Source organism: Sebastes fasciatus, chromosome 5 (assembly GCF_043250625.1).
Source record: "Sebastes fasciatus isolate fSebFas1 chromosome 5, fSebFas1.pri, whole genome shotgun sequence".
Lineage (NCBI taxonomy): Eukaryota > Metazoa > Chordata > Actinopteri > Perciformes > Sebastidae > Sebastes > Sebastes fasciatus.
Genome location: NC_133799.1, coordinates 21,441,976 through 21,465,427, shown reverse-complemented (window position 1 = coordinate 21,465,427; position 23,452 = coordinate 21,441,976). Strand labels below are relative to the sequence as shown.

Below are 23,452 nucleotides of genomic sequence, written 5' to 3'. Positions count from 1 at the left end.
CCTTGTATTTTCTGAGATACAGACATTTTCTTATCATACTGTATCTGGTCTTTGGCCACATGGGACTACTGATTATTCCTAAAATATGATTGCAAAAACAGTAGTCCCATCATGTGCCCAAATATTAGATATAGTATGATAAGAAATAACTTACTTTTGAGCATTACTTATTCATTTTTAAAATGTTTTCAAATTAGTTTTAACGCACTAATTTCTTTAACGCAAGTTGCAATTCAGTTTTCAAGCTAGAGTGAAGATACTGGTATCAAATACAACTAGAAAACCTAAGGAATTCATTGGTACCAACCATGTTATCCTAGTGCTTGTAATAGTACTTTTGACAAGAGAAAACTGGCATGGCCATTTTCAAAGGGGTCACTTGACCTCAAGATATGTGAATGAAAATGGGTTCTATGGGTACCCACGAGTCTCCCCTTTACAGGTATGCCCACTTTATGATAATCACATGCAGTTTGGGGCAAGTCATAGTCAAGTCAGCACACTGACACACTGAAAGCTGTTGTTGTCTGTTGGGCTGGAGTTTGCCATGTTATGATTTGAGCATATTGTTTTATGCTAAATGCAGTACCTGTGAGGGTTTCTGGACAATATGTGTAATTGTTTTGTGTTGTTAATTGATTTCCATTAATAAATATATACACACATTTGCATAGAGCAAGCATATGTGTTCACTCCCATGTTGATAACCTCCCTTTAAGGTACATTTTGAACAGATAAAAAATGTGATTAATTAGTGATTAACCGCGACTAACTATGGACAATCAAGCGATTAATGTCGATTAAATATTTGAATCGATTGACAACCCCAGTTTGAACTCCAAAATATAGAAATAGATTGATTGATAGTAATGAATGATATTTCTATTAAACCATAACACTGATCTTATACAGGAAATAAGGCTGGTTACTTAATGGTCAAGTAGGCTTATGTTCAGATTATTGCCTCTTCTCTCTGGTACCCATATTAAATAATTAGCAGACCTGTATTTAATAGTGTTGCAACGGTTCAACAAGCCCACAGCTTGGTTTGTACGTCATTAAACTGTTTTGGGTCCCTAACACATATACCGTACTGTATATATGGCAACAGAAGAGGTGAATGAAGAGGAATCTTCATTTGTTTTCTGTGGGTGTTTTTAAGGGATTGTGGTTCTTTCAGATCAGTTTTTGGAGGGCTTATTGTTTGCATGTTCCACATTTTATCGTAAGTCTGTCATGTAGGGTGGGACTCGCACTAGTCTGGTCTTTGTCTTGACTTGGTCTCAACCCCTCAAAGTCTTGGTTTAGGTAGTCTTTACTACAACATAGGGATGTAACAATACATTGATTTGGATCAATATATCACTTCAATGATCCAGTATCGGCGATGCTAAACACTGAAAGCATATCGTCATCTTTAAGAAGCGCCTTTATTTTGAAATTCCTAACTGATAAAAAACATTTGCACTTAAGCAAGAGGTCAAATCATAATTGAGTTGCTTTTTGCGAGTCGATATAAATGTAACTGTGTTAAATATGATGTCGTCTCATATCGGTCGCAGTCCCCTGAATTGAATTGAATTGGATCAAAATCGTACTGTTGCAGACTTTGTGATATCAGCAAATATCGTATTGTTGTCCAAAGAATCAATGCATATCGTATCGTGATGAATCTTGTGATTTACACCCTAACTACAACACTGCCAGGTAAAAGAGTGACCCAAAACAAGAGGAAAAAAAGACCTTAGTCTGGAGTGTCCAACACTTTAATACAGAAAATTACAAACACATATTAGTTAACTTTTATTACAATGTCTCAAAATAACCTACTAAAAACACAACAAATGTAAAACACATTACAGTTAAAACATCTATACACAGGCAAATGTACACAATATAAAACACATATATACACTCTTTTAATATATTATTATATAAAGATTTGTGTTTTTTTACCTTTTAAAAACTGGAAGCCAAACAGCTTGAAGAGGGAGTGTTTCACAGAAGATGAAAACTGTTGAATATCACACTGACACATCGTATATATTATGGATAGGTAGTTTTTACATACAGTTGTTGGATCCTGTGTACTTAGCATACCAATTTACTGAAATAACAGTTGAAATAGACAAAGAAATAACATTTGAATACACAAAACTTGCTGTTAAAACCGTTAAGTGCTATTGATATTACTGGATTATACAGGATCTAGAAGCCACGTCGCTTACATACAGTATGGAGTTACATGTGCAGCTTCACACGTGATGGAGTGTTTGTATGATGACTTTTCTATTTACAAAAAAACTCAATGCTGTTTTAGCTGCCGTGACATCAGCGCACACAATGATGGAGTTTTTAAAGATTGTTGTGAGCTTATGGAAACAACTGGACCCCAAACCACATGATTTCATGCATTTCTGTCTTTTTCAACTGCTGATGTGACCCATGAGTGAATCCACAGACAATGTGAAGTGGGAAGAAACACCGTCTTTTATGAGTGTGAAATCCTTCAAATGACAAAAACAGAAAAAGATCACGACATTCACAAATTCCCCTACCCCCCCCAAAAAATACAAATATATATGTCTGAGCTCTAGTCACTCTTTCCTCAAGCTGGTAATGCTTCCACGTTCTGTTAGTCTCCATGTTTCTCTGGTTTTTAGATCATTAATTTTTTACAAAAGCAGCAGAGAGAGGATTAGGAGTGAGAGCATGGAGCTGTTAGCTGCTGCCGCCGTGTTCGACGGTGTTGGGTTGTAAAGACGAGGAGTCCTCGGGGAATTCTGCTTCAGTTTACTGGGCGGCAGCGCCTTTAAATCCTCCAGGGCGCCGTAGGCTGCCATAGAGAACTCGGGGTCTCCTGTGGTCAGCAAGTCAAACACACAGGACTGAAAGTACACGTCCTCCACCTGCAGAGTCTCTCTACACTTGGCCGTGGCCCGCTCCACCGTGTAGACCTGGTGAGGAGGCCGCAGAGGACCCAGCTCTGTGTTGGTGCCCTGCAGGCGGGGCTGCTGGCTCTGACGGCCCAGCGTGTGCTCCTTGATGAGCTCGTTGCGTGGGCAGCCGTGCAGGCAGAGCTGCAGACCGCTGTTTTGCTCCGAAAAGTCCAGGGTGTCCTCTGGCATGCGGATGGCGAAGGTCAGGTAGCTGCCCACGCGCCGGACGATGATGGAAGTGCCGATGTAGCGGGCCTGTATCTTCACCTGGCGGCTCACTCCGAAGCCTCCGCGCTCTACTATAGTCAGGCTGCCGCTCTCGCCGCCACTGCGGGTCCCGTCCTGAAAGGCCAATGGAAGATCTTCTGTGGTGGCCTGGTATACCTTCTGATCTGTGCAGCCATGGAAGGACTTGAAGATCACAGTGATCTGAAATAAGAGGAAGATCAGCATTAACTAACACATTTCAATATTACAAATTCTTATTTTATGTTATAGTTGGAATATTCTTCCTAAGCAACAAATATTTGCTTAAATGTAATAAGCACTACAAAATTATGCTGTAATTAATATTGAATAAGATCAGTACCAATTAAAGCCACAAGGTGGCAGCAGGAAACCAAACATGTTGACTGCTGTGGAAGGTGTTGATGGCCCACACTGGCCTTTTAACAGAGTGACAGTGATTGCCTTCAGTGGTCCTCTGGATTGTTACCACCCAAAGAGAAAACTGCTCAAATAAACCACAATTACAATCATTGTGTGGTCTTCACAATTTCTTCTCCTTTTCTTACTCAACACTAAAAGGCAATAACTCCACTAGTCTTCCCTGAATGTTGGCTCTAACAACACCGTTTCATAACAAGCCTCAAATGTATCTTCCAACACTTCTCCTACGCTGGAACCGCGAGTGCTTGCTCAGTGACTGACTGTGATTTGTATTCCAGCTGAGCTTTGAAAAATTGGGGCCTAACCTCTGTTTCTTCAAAGTATCTTGACAAAGCGGTGGCTGTGGTTACGTTTACACTTACGGGGATACAGTATGTGATGGATGATTTCCTGTCTTAAGTCTGGCAGTTGCAAACAACTCCGAAAGCGTGATGGGGGCATGCGGGTGCTGGCACAGACATTACCCACAGTACAGGTTTGCATTAAGCTGCACACCCAAAACACACTGTAAACGCCTTTGATGATCTGAAATCCATCGAGCAATATCATAGTATTGTTTTGTATAGTTAGTTTTCAAACAGCGGATTTAAAATTGTAAGTGCAGGGAGTCAATGACGTAACCTGACAGTGGGAAACAAAATGATTTACCATTTAGCTTAATGAACCTATTTTTAATGGACACGATCGGTGCGTGGGGAGCCTTATGTGACTTTCAGTACCAAATAGAGACAAAGACATGATAAAGGTTTCAACAATTCAACATTCAAAAGCATGAAGAAGCAGCCTATTTCATTAACAGGATCAAAAACCCTCGCTGCTCTCCAATTATTCCTTTATTTTTCCACATCATTCCATATTTACACAAAAAAAGCACCCAGTTAATTATTTGACCAGAGGGGTGAAAAAACATTCCTGATCGTGGCGGTGGAGGAAAATGTTTGAGTGAGCGTTAATCACTACCATATGACCACCCATGTGTTAAAGGTAGAGCGCTCAAGCATGTCTGTGATTCAACACCGCCGAAGACTCCCCTCCTCTCGCTTTTCCCCTCATAGATCTGAAGGAGCTCCAAGACAAGAGGAATGCTGGAGGCTCGAGAGGCACCGTGGAATGACGATTAACTTCACATGTTGATACTTTATGGCAATACTTGAACTAGCAAGCCAGTACTCAAAAACAGCCTGCTCATATAGGCCACTAGTTTCAAACTTACGATAATCAGTGTTTCAAGTATTGTTGTTGTCGTCGTGAGAAAAGCTCTATTACCCCCTCGATGGGTCCTGAAATAAATGATGAGCTGTGATTTTGTTTGTTTTTGCCAGATTTTTCTTTAAACTTTGATTTTCTTCCTGTGAATGTTGAACAGATGTACCGATTCAGGCCTCTCAAATCTATTCAAATGAAACACTTTAAGGGAAGAAATAAAAACTTAAAGACACATGCAAAATGTGAGAGGGTTTGTAAGTAGACACCGCTTCATCTTAAGGGGTCACATGCCAGGAAAGTTGAGAACCACTGCTCTAAACTAGGGCTGCAACTAACAATTATGAACTCGATTAATTGTTTTGTTTATGAAATGTTTAAACATTTGTTAGAGCCCAAAATCTTCACTTTGTTTGTTAAAAGTAGAAAAAGCAGCAAATCCTCACATTGTCAAATGTGATTCTAGAGAGTATTTGACCTTTTCGCTTGAAAACATCCCCTGAAATTATTAGTTGATTATCAAAATATTCAATTCAATGGATTTTTAATTAGCGTCAAATCATAACAGAAGTTATCTCAAGACGCTTTTCATCAAGAGCAGGTCTAGACTATAACTTAGAGACCCAACAAGAGATCCCCCAGGTGCAACAGTGGCAAGAAAAAAACTCCCCTTTACTGGGTAGATACCTTGGGAAGAACCAGGCACTGGGTGGCCGACAATTTTTTTTTTTCAGTCGACTAATTGTTGCATCTCTACTCTACATCCGTCCTTACCTTGCTGGTTGCCGTGGCACTGGAGCCTAGGACGACAGGCACGTTGGTCACCTGCACCGACAGGAAGCGGTTGTCAATCAGAGGCCACGCCCCTTCCACCTTGCAGGTCTGAAACTCGTCGCGGAAAGTCCGTAGGTGCGGGTCTCCGAATAATCCACAGTGGGCGTATTTCTTCTGCTGCCCGCCCGAGCCCGACATGAGGACCCGGTTCTCGTAGTCGCACAGCTCCGACACGACTGGGCGAGACGTGCTGGGGACCTTGGCGGAAGACGTGGGCCCGTCGCTGGAGCAGTTGTGCTGAGAGAATAACTCCTTAATGCGGAAGACGGCCGAGTGGTAGACCAGGTCGCCTCTACAGCTGCGCGCCTGCCGCCGGGTGCACAGAGCGTAGGCCCGCAAGGCAATGCAGTAGTCCACATCCATAGCCACGTCCTCCTGCAGGCCACTAGAGGGTGAGGTAGAAGCCACATACTCCGTGTTGCAGCGCTGGATTCGACACTGCTGGCAGTGAACTAGAAAACAAAAACAAATGAGCATCAACATTTTATACTGCGGTGTCATTAATGCATCACAATTACTGTGGAAATGTTGCTTCTCTGCTCATTTTCATCCCTCTCTGCAAAAATACTGCTGACCAGATCTACCAATCTGAGCAATTTTCTCTTAATAAGAATCTGAAAATCCATCTGACATTTACAGATGCATTACCTCAGCACAGTACATGAGGCAGCACAGTCTAAACTTTTCCACTATCAGGTTTAGCTCAATCAGGAGAGCCATTAAAACCCAAATGCGTGAGCTCACGAGGCCATGATCCCACACTGTGCTCCGGAGTCAGTCAAATCTTATTTCCCCTAACTAGCCCTCACAGAAATAGCACGTAGCCTCGCTGTAGGAGGAAACCAACCTGTGTTAGTTTGCCGGAGGGTGTTGAATGTGGTTTGGCTGTTGCTGAGGTAATTGAAGTCCATTAAGCTGCGCTACATGGCACGGCAGGGCTCGGAGTACGGGGGCAGCGAGGATCACAAGAGGAACATCACAAAGAGTCACACTTGTTCAGCAACTCTGGGTCCAAACTGGAGGCTAAAGGGACGATGATGGGGGCAGCAAAGCGCAGCATGTGATATTTGGGTGGTATCACCTAAATTCGGAGCTTCCTGTTAAGTTATGACTCACAAGTGGGATATTTATTATTAAGGAAAACACAGAACAACTCTTTCTGTGGGAAGTGTGGATATTCATCAAGCTCATTTCAGTGTTACTTTTGGGTGGGATGCCTCATATGCTGCCTGGAATATAATAACTCCTGCTGTATTTGTGGATATATTTTCCATTTCAGCAACATCCACAACACAATACATCACTTTTACTGCAAAAACCGGGATCAGTTGCAACAGAGCGCTCCTCTATTGCAACAGAATAATCTTCTGTTTACTCCAAAGCTCCATCTAATCTCCCAACAGCGTGGACAAAGACAACAAGATAAGCATGGAGATTTTCACACCAGTGCACATGAATATTTGTTCCTTCCCCTTCACATACGTCTGATGTGCTGAAGGGGGGCACAACAGATGATTAATGCATCTCACAGTCGCAGCACTTCAGCACAAGCTCTGATAAAAAAAACTTGAGATGGAGTGTGAGAGGTCAAGTTAGAGGCATTCGGCGTCCCTCCTCTGAATTCCAACCACCCAACCCCCCCGCCCTCCCCGTCTCGCTGCGAGGTCGCCCAAGTCTGCTGTGATTGACACCTTCGGACAATCACCGCCTGCACAGCCATCAACAACCGGGCATCTCCCCAAAGGGTCTTTATGCTCCGGCACTTAGTAGTCTACCAACAAGTGAGGACCATGTGGGAAATATAGGGAACGAGCAAAATGACCACACAAACAGTATTTGTGTTTGATTTTAGTTAGAGCTGGGGAAAAGGACACTATTTTCTAAATGCTTGGCTGTAGTTTTAAGGTTGCAAACTAACAAGACACAATATTTTCACCAACAAAGCCACAATAAGTGCCATACTGGACCCAGGGCCAGCTCATAACTAGTACAAAACAAGGCTGAAAACACTTTTAAATGCTATTTTAATAACTTTATCTTAGTTATTATACTTTGACACTGTAAATACTCTAACTTTAACAGAAATATTGCCTATTTAATAAATAACCTACATTACTCTACCCAACATCTGAATGCATTTCACTATTTTTTGCACATTTCAACCGTAACTCTACTTTTTAAATAACTTTATGGTGCTATATCCGGTTATAACAAGCTATTACAAAGTACCAAAACAATAAAGAAGAACCTACGGTATCTTTAGGTATGGTGCTGGAAAATAATTCAATATTATTGTATATCATCTTTTTACATTTATCAGGATTTAGGCTCATTCTTACATCTATATATTATGGTTTGCAGTTTTAATGCCTAAATAACATCAAGTTAATTTTTTGGAAATCTTAGAATGCCTGGCAACTTTTAATCATGTGATTTTTAACATTTTAGTAATAAAACTAACATTAAACATCTCCATATGAAGATACTACTCTGACAATCAGTATATTATGAATGTCCCAGGTGACTTTCGCATTTTATTTTTAACAAAATAAATTATATAAACTGCACAGTCTAAAGAATAGTTTTACCAATTTATTAAACTTTATCTAACAGTTGAAAACAGAAGTCATTTGTGAAAAATCGACAGTCAACTAAGATTTCTTTAGTCGATTAGTCGTTTTTTAAGCTTTTTTTTAATGCTGAATGACTTATTTCCGAGAAACTTTATGAGCATATCTCTGGTAAACACAAGATTTAAAGTGGTTCTTTTGTGTGATTCTTTGTGGAGAAACTCAGTTTTACAGATCTATCAAGAGCAAGTCGACTAAGAATGTCTTTAGTTGTGGACAGCCTGATTATCCTGACTGAAAAGTAATGGCTGAGGCTAAGGAGAAGTATAGTGGTGTCCTATATAACGTGGGATTTCCTCCATTACACTGATTATCTTTTATATTTGTGGTCAATAAATGTCTTCTTTTGTCGTTTTAAAATCTTTATCAAACATGGCTCTCAAAATGTGTTATGAACAAGAAGTTGAGATTGCACATTAGGAAGTGGCCACACAATAGGAATTAAAATCAACTTTATAATGCAAACAAAGCATGCTCCAGTTTAGTATACTGGTTTCTGATCTAACCAGAGTTTAGTGTACTGGTTTCTGATCTCTCCAGAGTTTAGTGTACTGGTTTCTGATCTCTCCAGAGTTTAGTATACTGGTTTCTGATCTCTCCAGAGTTTAGTGTACTGGTTTCTGATCTCTCCAGAGTTTAGTGTACTGGTTTCTGATCTCTCCAGAGTTTAGTATACTGGTTTCTGATCTAACCAGAGTTTAGTATACTGGTTTCTGATCTAACCAGAGTTTAGTATACTGGTTTCTGATCTAACCAGTTTAGTGTACTGGTTTCTGATCTCTCCAGAGTTTAGTGTACTGGTTTCTGATCTCTCCAGAGTTTAGTATACTGGTTTCTGATCTCTCCAGAGTTTAGTGTACTGGTTTCTGATCTCTCCAGAGTTTAGTGTACTGGTTTCTGATCTCTCCAGAGTTTAGTATACTGGTTTCTGATCTAACCAGAGTTTAGTATACTGGTTTCTGATCTAACCAGAGTTTAGTATACTGGTTTCTGATCTAACCAGTTTAGTGTACTGGTTTCTGATCTCTCCAGAGTTTAGTGTACTGGTTTCTGATCTCTCCAGAGTTTAGTATACTGGTTTCTGATCCCTCCAGAGTTTGGTATACTGGTTTCTGATCTCTCCAGAGTTTAGTGTACTGGTTTCTGATCTCTCCAGAGTTTAGTATACTGGTTTCTGATCTAACCAGAGTTTAGTATACTGGTTTCTGATCTAACCAGTTTAGTGTACTGGTTTCTGATCTCTCCAGAGTTTAGTATACTGGTTTCTGATCCCTCCAGAGTTTGGTATACTGGTTTCTGATCTCTCCAGAGTTTAGTGTACTGGTTTCTGATCTCTCCAGAGTTTAGTATACTGGTTTCTGATCCCTCCAGAGTTTGGTATACTGGTTTCTGATCTCTCCAGAGTTTAGTGTACTGGTTTCTGATCTCTCCAGAGTTTAGTATACTGGTTTCTGATCTCTCCAGAGTTTAGTGTACTGGTTTCTGATCTCTCCAGAGTTTAGTGTACTGGTTTCTGATCTCTCCAGAGTTTAGTATACTGGTTTCTGATCCCTCCAGAGTTTGGTATACTGGTTTCTGATCTCTCCAGAGTTTAGTGTACTGGTTTCTGATCTCTCCAGAGTTTAGTATACTGGTTTCTGATCTCTCCAGAGTTTAGTGTACTGGTTTCTGATCTCTCCAGAGTTTAGTGTACTGGTTTCTGATCTCTCCAGAGTTTAGTGTACTGGTTTCTGATGCCTCCAGAGTTTGGTATACTGGTTTCTGATCTCTCCAGAGTTTAGTGTACTGGTTTCTGATGCCTCCAGAGTTTAGTATACTGGTTTCTGATCCCTACAGAGTTTAGTATACTGGTTTCTGATCTCTCCAGAGTTTAGTGTACTGGTTTCTGATCTCTAAACTGGGAACAGAGGAGCGACCAACACGTTCAGAGGCCAAAAAGTTGGACCCCCATGCATGGTGGTGGCTAACAAAGTTAATAAATGAGGCATGAAGAGGGGGAAATACCAAGGTCTACTTAGCTTCAACAACAACTAAAACATACCAAAACTAAGCATTAAACTTATACTTGTGATTTTGATAGTGAAAGTGGCCGTTTGGTGTAAGATTAGTAGTATTTAGAGGTTAAAAAACAACCTTTTCTGTTGGTTGCTGCTGCTGGTGCTGGAGAACCCTAGTTGCTAAGGAGCTATGCTAACTGGGAGCTAAGCCGTGACTTCACACAACTTGATAAAACATGAATTAAAGTGTTGCTTGTGTTTTGTAAAACGTGGTAACTGTTTATTAGTTGAAGATTGATTGTTTGGTGTTGTTGTTTAAGCGAGAATAGTTGGAAATAAGTCCAAAAAGACGTCCGTAAAGAGAGTTAACTCGTGCTGTTCAGGCTAGCATCGATGCAACCTGACTGTGAAACAATAAGTTTCATACTTTCCAAACAAACAAAAGAGACACTTTAATTATTTTTTACACCACTAAACACTCAAACTTTAAAGTTAGGATGCGTGAAGGAAAGTTTAAAGTTGTTAAAGAGTTTGATTTTAACCACAAAATGATAGGAACAACTTTTTTTCCCAGCTCCATTAGCGGAGAGAGAGAAAGCGGGACATGCAGGAGGAGAGAGGAGGAGAGAGGAGGAGTGGAGGAGCAGGGATTTTGGAGGAAAAACAACACTTACCTGGTCGAAACAGCAGCGAAAGTACAACCATCGTCAACGTTACACAGTCCAAAAGCTGCCGCTTAGCCGAGATCTGTGGTCCGCTTCTCCCCATACCAATCCATTCAGTTAGAATGGAGTTCCTCGACTGCTTCTCATCGACGCTGCGGCTGCGGGGTAAATCAGATCAGACCAGACTCTCGTCTTCCTTCCTTCCACAGCTCTGTCTGTCATTCAGAAAGGGGCCCCAGTCTTCAGGGCGGCTCTACCGGGGGGGGAGGAGGGGTCTAACGGGGAGACGGGGCTCCAGAGGTGATGGCTGCTCCAATCAAACACTAATTATTCACTAACCACTTGATATTTATTATATGTAGTGTAATGTGGCAATTACTGGGATGAGGAAGACAGTGGACAAGTGCCTTCAACAACAAGATGGGGGCGGTGTGAAATTATAATTGCCCTGATTATAATTGAAGAATCACAAGGTGTTGTGGTTATTATAGTGTTACAACCACCTATTATCTGTACATGTTGAGGCTGTCAATCGATTTAAATGTTTAATCAAGATTAATCGCCTGATTGTCCATAGTTAATCGCGATTAATCGCACATTTTTTTATTTGTTCAAAATGTATCTTAAAGGGACTGTTTGTAACTTTTTAAGCGTATAAATGTAGCGGGTCGGCACACAAGCGCGTTCGCATTTGCGCGCTCGCGTGTGGCCGGAGCTTCGTCTCCGCTGCCTGCTCTCCTTCACTCAGACGGCGCGCGCGTCCTCGCTGTCTCGCTCCACCTCTAGACGTGAACGCGCGCTCACTACACACTGCAGGAGAGTTAGTTTAGCTCTGAGAATATCTAGTGAGTGGACGTTTGTGCAGAAATAAATGCTGCAGCTCCTCCAGACCAACAGAGCTTTCCCGTGTCTTGTGAAGTGAGTTACGTTGTCTTCTCGTTACCGACCGGGTGCCGGTGTCTCCTCTGCTCTCTCCGGCTGCTGGCGGAGAGAGCAGAGGAGACACGCTGCAGAGCCCCGCTGCTTCAGCCTGCACTTAGGCAGGAAAAGTCAACACTAGGATCAGATCTAAATCATGTTCATGGAGAGACCTTGGTCTGGTCAGCTAACATTACTGCCAAGCAGCTGAAATATAGAGTGATATTGTGGTTTTAGCTGACGTGTGTCGCCTCACTGTTTTGAGCGATGCTCGTTCAGGTATATTTAGAGCGAGCAAGCGCGAGCCCGACGCTGACTTTCGTTGATTTCACGGCCACAGGTGTCGCTGTTAAGAAGCATTTCTGAAAGTTACAAACAGTCCCTTTAAAGGGACTGTTTGTAACTTCTTACACGTATAAATCACTCCGGGTTGGTGTCCTATGCACGGTCGCGTGTGGTTACGCTGTTCAGACTCAGACTCCAACACAAACTACACGGAACAGCACCAAAACCACTTGATATTTTATTTACATGTAGTGGTGGCAATTACTGGGATGAGGACAGTGGAAAAGTGCCTTCAACAACAAGAGTGTGAAATTATAATTGCCCTGATTTATAATTGAAGAAATCACAAGGTGTTGTAATTACAGTTGTGTTACAACCACCTATTATCTGTACATATTAGGGCTGTCAATCGATTGAAATATTTAGTCGCGATTAAGTGCACATTCTTTATCTGTTCAAAATGTACCTTAGAGCTGAAGTAGGCGAGATTGGAACAAATATGATTAAAAAAAGTTATTTTTATAGAACGGTCGCTTTATCGTGACAGTAGTGACTTTATCGGTGCTCCTAACGGCATCTGCAAGATTTCACAGACCGGAGGAAAACAAGCAGTAAGAGCTGATCTGAGGTCTGCTGTGCAGCTGCCGTCTATGAGAGCCGGCTGTCAATCACTCGCAAACTCCGATCAAATGGTCAACTAGGCAGTGCTGATCAAATATGAATCCATATTATGTTACCTTAATGCTTATTTCTCGCCTCAAATGTTTTCAGAATAATCTTGTAGCGTACTGTTTAGCTGTAAAATAAGAAAGTTTGTGACGCCGCCGCCACTGTGAAACCTGGTGAATGAGCGGCAAGTTCCGGTCACATGACCGGAGCACAGCCAATAGGAACGCTCAATAAGAACGATCTCTCTCTCAATGAAATTAGCTTTGATTGGCCAAAGATTATTATGGAATTTTTGCCCAATGATGCCAAAAATATACTGCCTACTGCCACTTTAAAGGGACATTTTTCAAGTATTTAATACTCTTAAACCTGCAGTAAGCAGAATTTTTTTGGCATCATTGGGCAAAAAAATCCATAATAACCTTTCAGCATATTGTAATCCAAGTGTTCCGAGAGAAAACTAGACTTCTGCCCCTCCTCATGGCTCTGTTTTCAGGCTTTAAAAGATCTAGCCCGTGACGGGAAACTTTGATCATTAACAGGTCATTTCAGAGAGAGAGCGTTCCTATTGGCTGTGCTCCGGCTGGTGGGCGGTGCTTGATATTTCCTCAACTGATCTCAACATGGCTGTCGGGTCACAAACTTTCTCATTTTACAGCTAAACAGTACACTACAAGATGTTTCTGAAAACATATGAGGCGAGAAATAGGCATTACAGTAACAGAATAATGATTCATATTTGATCAGCGCTGCCTAGTTTGACCGTTTGATCGGAGTTCGCAAGTGATTGACAGCTGCTCAGAGACGGCAGGCTCCAGCTCAGCTCTGATTGGTTGTTTTCCTCCGGTCTGTAAAATCTTGCAAATACCATTAGGAGCACCGAAGGACACCGGAGGACACAGAGGCACATGATTTTTTTTCAAATTATCTGTCTCATGTCTAATGTCAGGACATAGTGATCGTTTTATAAAAATAACTTTTTTTTAATCATATTTGCTCCAATTCTACCCACTGCAGCTTTAATTGTGATTAATTGCAAAATAATCAAATTTTGTATCTGTTCAAAATGTACCTTAAAGAAGTTAGAAGTGACAAGTAATACAGCTTTTCTAATGCAGAGCTGAGTAGAAATTTAAACTCTATGTACTACAAAGCACTGCAGGGACAACTGTCCTCCTGTCTCACTCCCCCTCCTCCTCCTGAGGACAAATGTTTGTGTGTTTTCAGCATTAAGCAAGTTTCTCCCACCTGTTGTTTTCTCACTCCAGGTATAGTGCGTAAATAATAGAGTTTGATTGACAATTGTGTGTGCAAACTAACAGATAAGATTATCTAGCACTTATTTTTAAATATACAACCTGACAAATGCAATAGCAGGTGCATTATTTTGAAGGTATAATTGACAGTATCCTGTAGGACTGCCCCCTCTTAAAATGGGTTTCCACCAAAAGCTCCTAGGACTTTTAGTCCCTGGAACTACTTTTGAAGGAACTAAAAGGTTCCTTCAGCCCACTGTTGTCTGTGTGTGCACCGCGATTTAAAGACCTGCGAAGATTAGGCAAATTAGTCGTCTGATGTATGAAAAAGCAACATGACATGGTACGAGGGCTGCTGGTGGTCACAACAGTAAACACACTCTGCAGCCTGCAGTTCAGTGTGTCCGCCTGTTTCATTTAAAAAGAAACACGTTGAAACTGTGACGATATTTACTGCTGCATATATTTACTGATGTACGTCGGATGTAATGAATGAAATGCAGCGCAGGAAATTAAACTAAGAGCGTCTGTCTCCACAGTAAATCATTTGTTGAGTGTTTGATGGTTATTTATTTGTGCTTTAGAACGTTAGCGCCGTGAAACAATCAGAAAATAACTTTTATTCTCTGATTCACAGCACTGCCGCGCTACGTCTCTCTCGTCTACCGCACGCCCTCTCAGGTCGCCCTCTCAATCTCCCTCTCTCTCTTTTTCTCTCTGTCTGAGTCTGGAGGCCAACAGCAGAGCCTAAATTTACTTTTATTGTTATCAAACAAAGAGATATGCTCTCCCCTCGTCCTAAAATGGTCCTAAATCGATAAGTGGTACAGTTGAAGCATCAACGGTCATCCCTGCAATCTCCACCCTGAAAGTATCCAGTACTTTCAGAAAGTACTACCCCCTGACCAGGGCCTTTTTGGTGGGTAAAAAGGCCCCGGAACTTAATTTAGACCTTGGTCTCTGTGATCGAAACTTAGTGAGTTCCTCAAAAAGTATTTAGTTCTGGGAGAAAGTTCCTGTGGTGGAAACGGGGCTTTAGTCAATTAGTCGACTAATCGGTCGTTTTGGTCTTGGTCGACCAAGATTTTTATTCAGTCCATTAGTTGTTTTATAGCTTTTTTAATGCTGAATGACTTATTTCCAAGAAACTTTATGAGCACATCTCCTCTAAACACAAGATTTAAAGTGGTGCTTTTGTGTAATTCTTTGTGGAGTAACTCAGTTTTACAGATCTATCAAGATTAGTCATCAAAATCGTATGACTGTTAGACTAAGAATTTCTTTGTTAGAGGACAGCCCTATTATCCTGACTGAAAAGTAATGACTGAGGCTAAGGAGTAGTATAATTGTTTCCTATAACGTGGGATTTCCTCCATTACACTGATTATCTTTTATATTTGTGGTCAATAAATATCTTTGTTTGTCATTTTTTTGGTGGTGTTTGTACCTGCCAAAACACATGGGCATTGTCTGTTTTTGTCCACTTCAGAGAAATTATTTTCTCTCAGCAAATCTCAGCGTGCTCCTCATTTTTCCATTACATTTTCAGTTAGCAACTTGCATGTTACTCTTTTCCTTTTGTGGCCAACTTTCCATCTCTCTCACCTCCTTCAACGACACTCCGTCTTTCATTTGCACAGCTGCTGTGAGGCCAGACCATCTGCAAGGCACACATACACTCACCAGCTTTCAGCCTTTTTTTTTTTTTACTGAGACACACTCGGTGGGTTTTTGTGCCATGCAAATAAAGAAATTTAATGCACCAACCAATTACTGAATAAAATATTGGTATTAAGAAAATCAACAGTCGCAGTTTTGCGTGAATTGGAATAAAAGTTAAAGCTTTATTTTTGGTGCAGCTGGAAGGTTTGGCTTGTAGCTGTGGGTCTCCCTCTGCGCCTCCCTCCTGACTTTATGAGAGAGAAGTGAACCCAGACAGTTATTGGATCACTGGTTTTTCTATACACATGCAGGCTCCTCCGGCCACACAATTGTGTGATTCAGGTGGCCTGTCAGTCTTGTGAAAGGTCTTCACAGGCCCATGTTGATGTGGGGCTGATATATATAGTGGAGGGGGAAACGAAGACAGCTCAACCCAAGTGGAACGTTTGGATTGTTCTTAGCTGCCAGCAGGGCCTCTGTCACACTGGATCCAGTGTGCCAAGTTTATCCCCCCAGAGGGCTCTACCTTACTCTGTTTGTTCAGCTAATTTTGGCGGCTTGGTTGGTTGATCTGCTTTATGACTACGCTTTATGGTCACATTTTAAATCCCATCAAACAGGTTACACTTCGTATTCCCTGTGACAACTTGGACACGGGGCAGTGATGCAGTGTAGGAGGGAGACCTGTTGATGGCGATGTGGATAATATACTGAACAGCAAATTAACAATGGATGTCCAACACAGTCTCACAGCAGTTTGTGAAATAGTCACAAAATTTAATCTATTTGAGTCTATTAAATCTATTTAAAGTCAATTGTTCGTTCCATTGCAACATCAGCGCCCAGCAGCAAAGCTCGGCTTCTGCCATTTTGGACTGAAAGCGACTACCAGACGCCAGTAAAACGTCCGCCTATGATTTCTATTATATTGTCATATTCTATGGAAATGGCCTGTGTTGAACAATAAAATATCATAGATATAATAAAAACATTTAATTCCAAAATGGCAGCAGCGGAAGTTGTAAAAAACCACACAGTAGATTCGTCTCCGTGCTTTTATACTTTTTGACACGACTTTCAACAACGTATTTTCTGTGCGTTTTCCTACGAATGTCCAGCAACACATGACACACGTGTCAATTTACACTCCAGTCTTTTCAAAATAAAACTGCTTAGTTAGGTTTAGGAAAAGATGGACTTGGTTAGGTTTAGGAAAAGATCGCGGCTTGGGTTAAAATAACTCCGGAAATCCTGTAACATACTGTAAGTACAGAATTTATAACAAATAAATCAACTTTGACTTGTGGTTTCACGCGGGTCACAAACAGTGGCCTCCTGGGCGAAAGTCCTGTGTTTTTTACCCACCCATCCACCCTGACCTCCTTCCTACGTGACGTTCGCCGCTCTTTATACTTCCCGGTTCACAATTACGTGGATTACTTATAAATTGATTTTGTGCGGATTATCACGAAAAAAATGAAATGAAATTCGTGTCTATGTACACAAAGCAATACATAAAGTTTCAGGACTCTTTCACAAACTGCTCTGCGACTTGGCTTGAATGTCTCACCTGTTACAGTGTTTGTCTTCGGGAGTGAGTGATGACATTTCCTGTAAAAGAAAACACATTATTTACTTTAATTTATTTCAGCTGAAGATGAGAGAATGCTCAGTTTTATTAATAGTGATATTAATACATCTGCATGCCTAAGGTGTGTTACATAAAGATAAAAGACAACACAATCAAAACCTCTCAGTAAGTCTACTAAATGAGCTGAGGGTCCACACTGCGGGACTGATGACCACTGAAGCAAACAGTTAATTGATCCAGGTGGACGGTAAGGATGAATTCAGCACATGAAAGAAACTCGGAGACCGCCTGTCAGGCTTGATGGGCGGAGAAAGACCTCTTTCTTCCCATGTTTCCTTATGAGCGTATTGCATTGCATGACCCAGCAAATATGTGTATATACTACCAACTCTAAAACAAGTCGGAGAGAGGGAGAGAGTGGGCGCACATACGAGGGTGTATATCAGGTAAAAACAAGGCTGGGATATTTCTCCTGCTGACAGTGGGTCACTTGTTCTGGTACAATAGAGAAAAAAAAGTAGTTTCTTTGGACCCCAGAAATAGAAAACCAAAGTGTTTTAAGTTTTGGACAAACATTCAGAATATCTGACGGAACACAGGACCTAAAAGCAGCGCTACATGATAAAAACTTAGCGACAGAAAATGTGGAGAGTGAGAAAGAAAGAATAGGAGAAAAGGGGGGAAGGGAGAAGGAAGGGGGGGAGAAAAAAAGGGAGTGAGGGATTGGGTTTCCTCTGACTGTGTGTCTGGGCAGCTCCACATGTTCCTCATTATGGTCCTCACACTGTGGGACCAGCTCCACACCGGGATGCTTGTTTTTGTTATTAGGCCCAACGTGCTGTGGTCTGGTGGAAGCCCGAAAAACAGGGCCAGTCCGGGACCATCTCTTCAGTTTGCTATCCTCAAACCGAGGAAAAAAATAACTACAGTGACCTCAAATACCTAACCGCAACATAGTCAACATACAGTACTCTTTGAAAACCTGCCGGTAATGCGTTTATACTAGGGCTGTCAATCAATTCAAATAGTTAATCGCAAATGAATCGCACATTTTGTATCTTTTCAAATGCACATTAAAGGGAGATTTGTCACGTATTTAATACTCTTATCAACATTTCATTTACATATCATGAGGTCAGAGGTCAAGGGACCCCTTTGAAAATGCCAGTTTTTCCTTGACAAAATGTATCAAGTTTGGAGCATTATTTAACCTCCTTCGTGACAAGCTAGTATGCCATGGTTGGTACCAATGGATTCATTAGGTTTTGTAGTTTCCTATGATACCAGTATCTTCACTCTAGCTTTAAAACTGAGCCCGCTATAACCTAAAAATCGCAAGTTGTGTTAATGTGTTAAAGAAATGAGTGGCGTTAAAACAAATTAGTGTTATTATGCGCGTTAACTTTGACAGCCCTAGTTAGCACATACATGAAACTGGAAAATATTAAAATCTAATCTGATAAACGATGCGTCTGTAGTGGACTTGTTTTTAAAACGTGTTAATACAAAGCTGCTTTATTGCACAACCCTGAACCATCTGTTCTCTTTCCGGGGCTGTAAACCTTAAAGTTTAAACAATTTAGCTTTCCCGGAAATGCAATGTTTACAAAATAATCCAAAAGTACAGTTGCAGGAAATTGTTGATGTGTCATGCTTCTGATTTTTGTTCAATTTCATGCCCATCTAGATTCGTCAACTGAGACATGTATCGTGTTTCTTCTGGGGCTCTGATAACATCAGAGATTGGGATCAGGAGTAGCACGCGCCCTCTGTAGCCTCCGCTAGCACCACACGTTTGCAATAGAAGAGACAAGCTTATTGAATTTTAAACAGGAACCAGAGCAAATTGACTTTTTTTTTTTCTGAGGGCCCCCGTCTGAAATGAAGTGGCCTATAGCCCAGCTGAGACAGAGAGAGTGAGAGGGAGATGGAGAGAGATGCAGAGACCTAGTGTGTCTGGTTCAGGCCTCTCGCTGTCAGAGGGGATCTGTTATCTCAGCAGAGATAAGGGAAACTGTGGTGTGAGTGTATACGGGGCAGCGCTGACAGCATCTCCTCTCAAGGATCCCACTTACGGCACCCTGATTGATAGCTGACAGCACACACAGGGGGGCTTCTGGAGTGTTTTTATAGGTACCCCTCAATAGGTATCCATGCAGGCATCTGTTTACGGAGTTCCTTTGGATCTTTTGTCACCAAGTAAACAGGAATTATCACACATGCATGTCATCTGAGTAGAAAGTCTGCTAGTCGGGACCCTGCACTGCATGAAATCTGAACTTCTGAGTGTGGAAACAAAGGGAGGATAGATTTATATTCATTCATTTCAATTAGGACTGTCAAAGTTAATGCGTTAATAAGGCGTTAATGCAAATTTGTTTTAACGCCACTAATTTCACATTAATGCAATTGATCTCTCGGAGGTTGTAGCAGGCTCAATTTTAAAGCTAGTGAAGAAACTGGCATCATATGAAACTAGAAAACCTAATGAATCTATTGATACCAACCATGCCATACTAGCTTGTCAAGAAGGAGGCTAAATAACGCTCCAAACTTGTGCTAAATTTTCTTGAGGAAAAACTGTCATGGCCATTTTCAAAGGGGTCCCTTGACCTCTGATCTCAAGATATGTGACTGAAAATGGGTTCTATGGGTACCCACGAGTCTCCCCTTTACAGACATGCCCACTTTATGATAATCACATGCAGTTTGGGGCAAGTCATAGTCAAGTCAGCACACTGACACACTGACAGCTGTTGTTGCCTGTTGATTTCCAATAATAAATGTATACATACATTTGCATTAAGCAGCATATTTGCCCACTCCCATGTTGATAAGAGTATTAAATACTTGACAAATCTCCCTTTAAGGTACATTTTGAACAGATAAAAATGTGCGATTCATTTGCAATTAACAGCCCTAATTTCAATATAAACCTAATTATTTCTTTCTAACTCACTCTGACTTTTCTGTTTGTTCTTCACCACACTGAACCAAACTCTTCTCTTCTTCCTCCCTCCTTTCTCACAGATCAAATGTTGACACAGCGTCAAGCCCCGTGCTCATGAATAGACAGTCAACTGACAGGTAACCCTAGCTCCGGGGTCGCGGGGTCATCCCGGCCTGATGAGGGATGATGGGTAAAATAAATGGAAAGCAGCACACAGAGGGACCTCTGATGTCCTCAGCCTAAAGGGAGAGAGTTCAGGCCCATTTGACCTCTGACCCAAACCCTGCATATGTGTTGGTAAGTGTGTTTTCAGGGTTAAACCTCCCCAATCTTGTTTTTTCTAGTATTTTTCTGCTTTTTTTTCACCTGGCCAAGTTTTTTTCTAATAAATCAAGTAGCAAAAACAGATCAATGTATTGCTTCACTGAGCAGCCTGTGAAGCTTATTCCAATGAATAACTTTGTTTGAACATGCCTCGCGTTTCTCTTTTCATGATGACACTCCCACGCTTCTAGTCACCCGAGCCGTGATGTATTATGGAAACAGGCAACAAATTGCTTTGTAATGACCTATGACAACTCTCTTTGCTCCCAGAAAACTGAAATGTTTTCGCCCACCAGTTCAGGAATTAATACTCAATATTTTCATCTCATCATTTTTCATCTTTTAGTTTGTGCATAGGTTTGAAAGCATGATTGTGAAAATATACTTTATTCTATTTTAGTTTGTATTTTGTGTTTTACTAACTTAGTCAAATGTCCTTAAAAGACCCAGGAATCCTCTTTCTTTTTACATCAGTTTTTCTTTTTATCTTTTATGAATAAACTAAGGATGTCAAAGTTAACGCATTAACACAAATCTGTTTTAACGCCACTAAATTCTTTAACGCATTAACACAACTTTAAATTTTTTGGTTGTAGCAGGCTCAGTTTTAAAGCTATACTGGTATCAGCCGAAACTACAAAACTTTCATGAATCCATCGGTACCACCATGTCACACTAACTTGTCGTGAAGGAGGCTGAATAACGCTCCAAACTTACGCTAAATTTTGATGAGGAAAATCTGTCATGGCCATTTTCAAAGGGGTCCCTTGACCTCTGACCTCAAGATATGTGACTGAAAATGGGTTCTATGGGTACCCACAAGTCTCCCCTTTACAGACATGCCCACTTTATGATCATCACATGCAGTTTTGGGGCAAGTAATAGTCAAGTCAGCACACTGACACACTGACAGCTGTTGTTGCCTGTTGGGCTTGAGTTTGCCATGTTATGATTTGAGTATATTGTTTCATGCTAAATGCAGAACCTGTGAGGGTTTCTGGACAATATTTGTCATTGTTTTGTGTTGTTAATTGATTTCCAATAATAAATATATACATACATTTACATAAAACAAGCATATTTGTCCACTCCCATGTTGATAAAAGTATCAAATACTTGACAAATCTTCCTTTAAGGTACATTTTCAAACAGATAAAAAATGTACCTTTAATTGCGACTAACTATGGACAATCATGGGATTAATAGTGATTCAATATTTTTAATTGATTGACAGCCCTAGAATAAACACATCTTAAACAGGTGGTTAATATTTCAGAAAAATGATTTCTCTCTCCTTTCGATAGATTTGAACAGATCTGTAAAGGAATCATGGATATTTTCCTTTCTAAAATATTTAGCCCGATGAGTGGTGTCTTAAAATGCTGGTTTAGGTTTTTCTGCCGTGCGCTCTCAACCGTTTGCCCTTTACACCTGACGGCTCAAGGCATAATCTGCAGATGCATTCGTGATAAAGCGTGTCCTTCAGTTAGTCTGCGACAGTTGGTATTGTTTCGGCCCCGGCCCACCCAGACAACGGCCCTGAACCACAAATAGACAGATAGACAATAACTCATGAGCGTATAAATTTAGCCATTCTGATCTACCAAATTTTAGCCAAGAAGGCATTCGGAGAATGTTCCCTGCTGCTTGAGTTGATTTAAGGCACTGAAACATGGAGGAACATGGCGAGGGTGTACACTTCTACCAATCAAGTTTGATTGACTCACTGCTATGTACAGAGCGCAGATCTGTTAGGTGGAGAAAAGTCCACATGAAGTGCTGGGAAATTGATACGGCTGTTTTTCTCCCCCCTTTAGCTTTTCAGCAGATGTTTCTCACATTCACATTTACTTTAGAGAAAAAGCCAGTCCTTATATGGTTATAATGGATCATGCATGTCACACTATAGATTAACATCACCTGCAATGTTTGTGTTGATGAGTTGCTATCATTGACACAACAGTATGTTAGTGAATTACTAAATTAAGACAATCATTTTTAGTGGCATTTTACAAAGTAAAAGTCACATTAAAAACCATCTTGAGAAATCTTGATTTAGCATCTTCAGGCGTGTCTGAATATGAGGATGTTATGCCAGAGAGGAGGAAAAAGAAACTTACCTTGGGTCAGTGTGTTTGTTGTATATTGGGAATTGGAGCGCTTCTCTAACTGGAGTTTGAATTAGCGGACGGCGTTAACCCTCGCTCCCTCTACAACTTCAGCTGGCAGACTAAGAACTTGGGCAGCTATACAGGGACAGATAGCCATTTGAATCAAGGCACATGACAACAGCTGTCTGTTTCAAGAATCGGCACTTTGATTAGAGTAGGATGGTAGTGAGCGATGTGGCCTAATTCCCACATATCTGGGTAGGGCACTTCTGAGAACAGAGACAGAGGGAAAAAAAAAAGCACTGAATGGAAAAAAGATTGAAGCACAATCACATGCATGCATATTCAGAAACATGCACACTTGCAAACACACCCACACTTCTACTACACTTGTATATTCACAGATATTCATAGGCTTGAAAGCATGTGTCACACTTGGAAAGCTTCCCATATTCTGTAAAAGTCCATCAAACACACAGACAGAAGGATATGAGTGCAGCCGACCATTGGCCCCAGTGTAAGCTGAGCATGTGTGCAACGTGAATGAGACCTCTGTCTGTTATTATCCTCATCCACTGCTACCCCCAGCCCCACCCCTGCACGGTATCTGTCTCTCTCCTTTTAAAGCTATTCTTTATGTGCTTTGGCTTTATTTCTGTTGTCCAAACACCCGAGACGCCGCTGTTTATGCTTGGAAACAATCACCAAAACACCGCAGCTTCACCTACATCCAACTCTTTCATGTGGCG

General features: G+C 41.2%; 1 protein-coding gene across 1 annotated transcript; it reads right to left on the bottom strand.

The window, feature by feature from the left end:
* Window positions 1-1,750: 1,750 nt before the first annotated feature.
* rgmd (RGM domain family, member D) lies at window positions 1,751-22,828 on the bottom strand. Its single transcript, XM_074635705.1, has 5 exons — window positions 22,713-22,828; window positions 17,298-17,338; window positions 10,947-11,095; window positions 5,586-6,097; window positions 1,751-3,368 (listed from the first exon to the last, which is right to left on the bottom strand). The coding sequence occupies exons 2-5, from the start codon at window positions 17,333-17,335 to the stop codon at window positions 2,676-2,678; spliced, it is 1,392 nt and encodes a 463-aa protein (XP_074491806.1). The 5' UTR covers window positions 17,336-17,338; window positions 22,713-22,828; the 3' UTR covers window positions 1,751-2,675.
* Between the last annotated feature and the right edge of the window lie 624 nt (window positions 22,829-23,452).

What these genes read in the sequence shown, in the direction of transcription:
- rgmd (XM_074635705.1), bottom strand. Translation starts at nt 17,335, where the DNA reads ATGTCATCACTCACTCCCGAAGACAAACACTGTAACAG. An exon ending in GAAGACAAACACTGTAACAG is followed by an intron (nt 11,096 to 17,297) that starts GTGAGACATTCA and finishes TTTACCCCGCAG; the next exon opens with CCGCAGCGTCGATGAGAAGC. An exon ending in TTCGCTGCTGTTTCGACCAG is followed by an intron (nt 6,098 to 10,946) that starts GTAAGTGTTGTT and finishes TTTGTTTTCTAG; the next exon opens with TTCACTGCCAGCAGTGTCGA.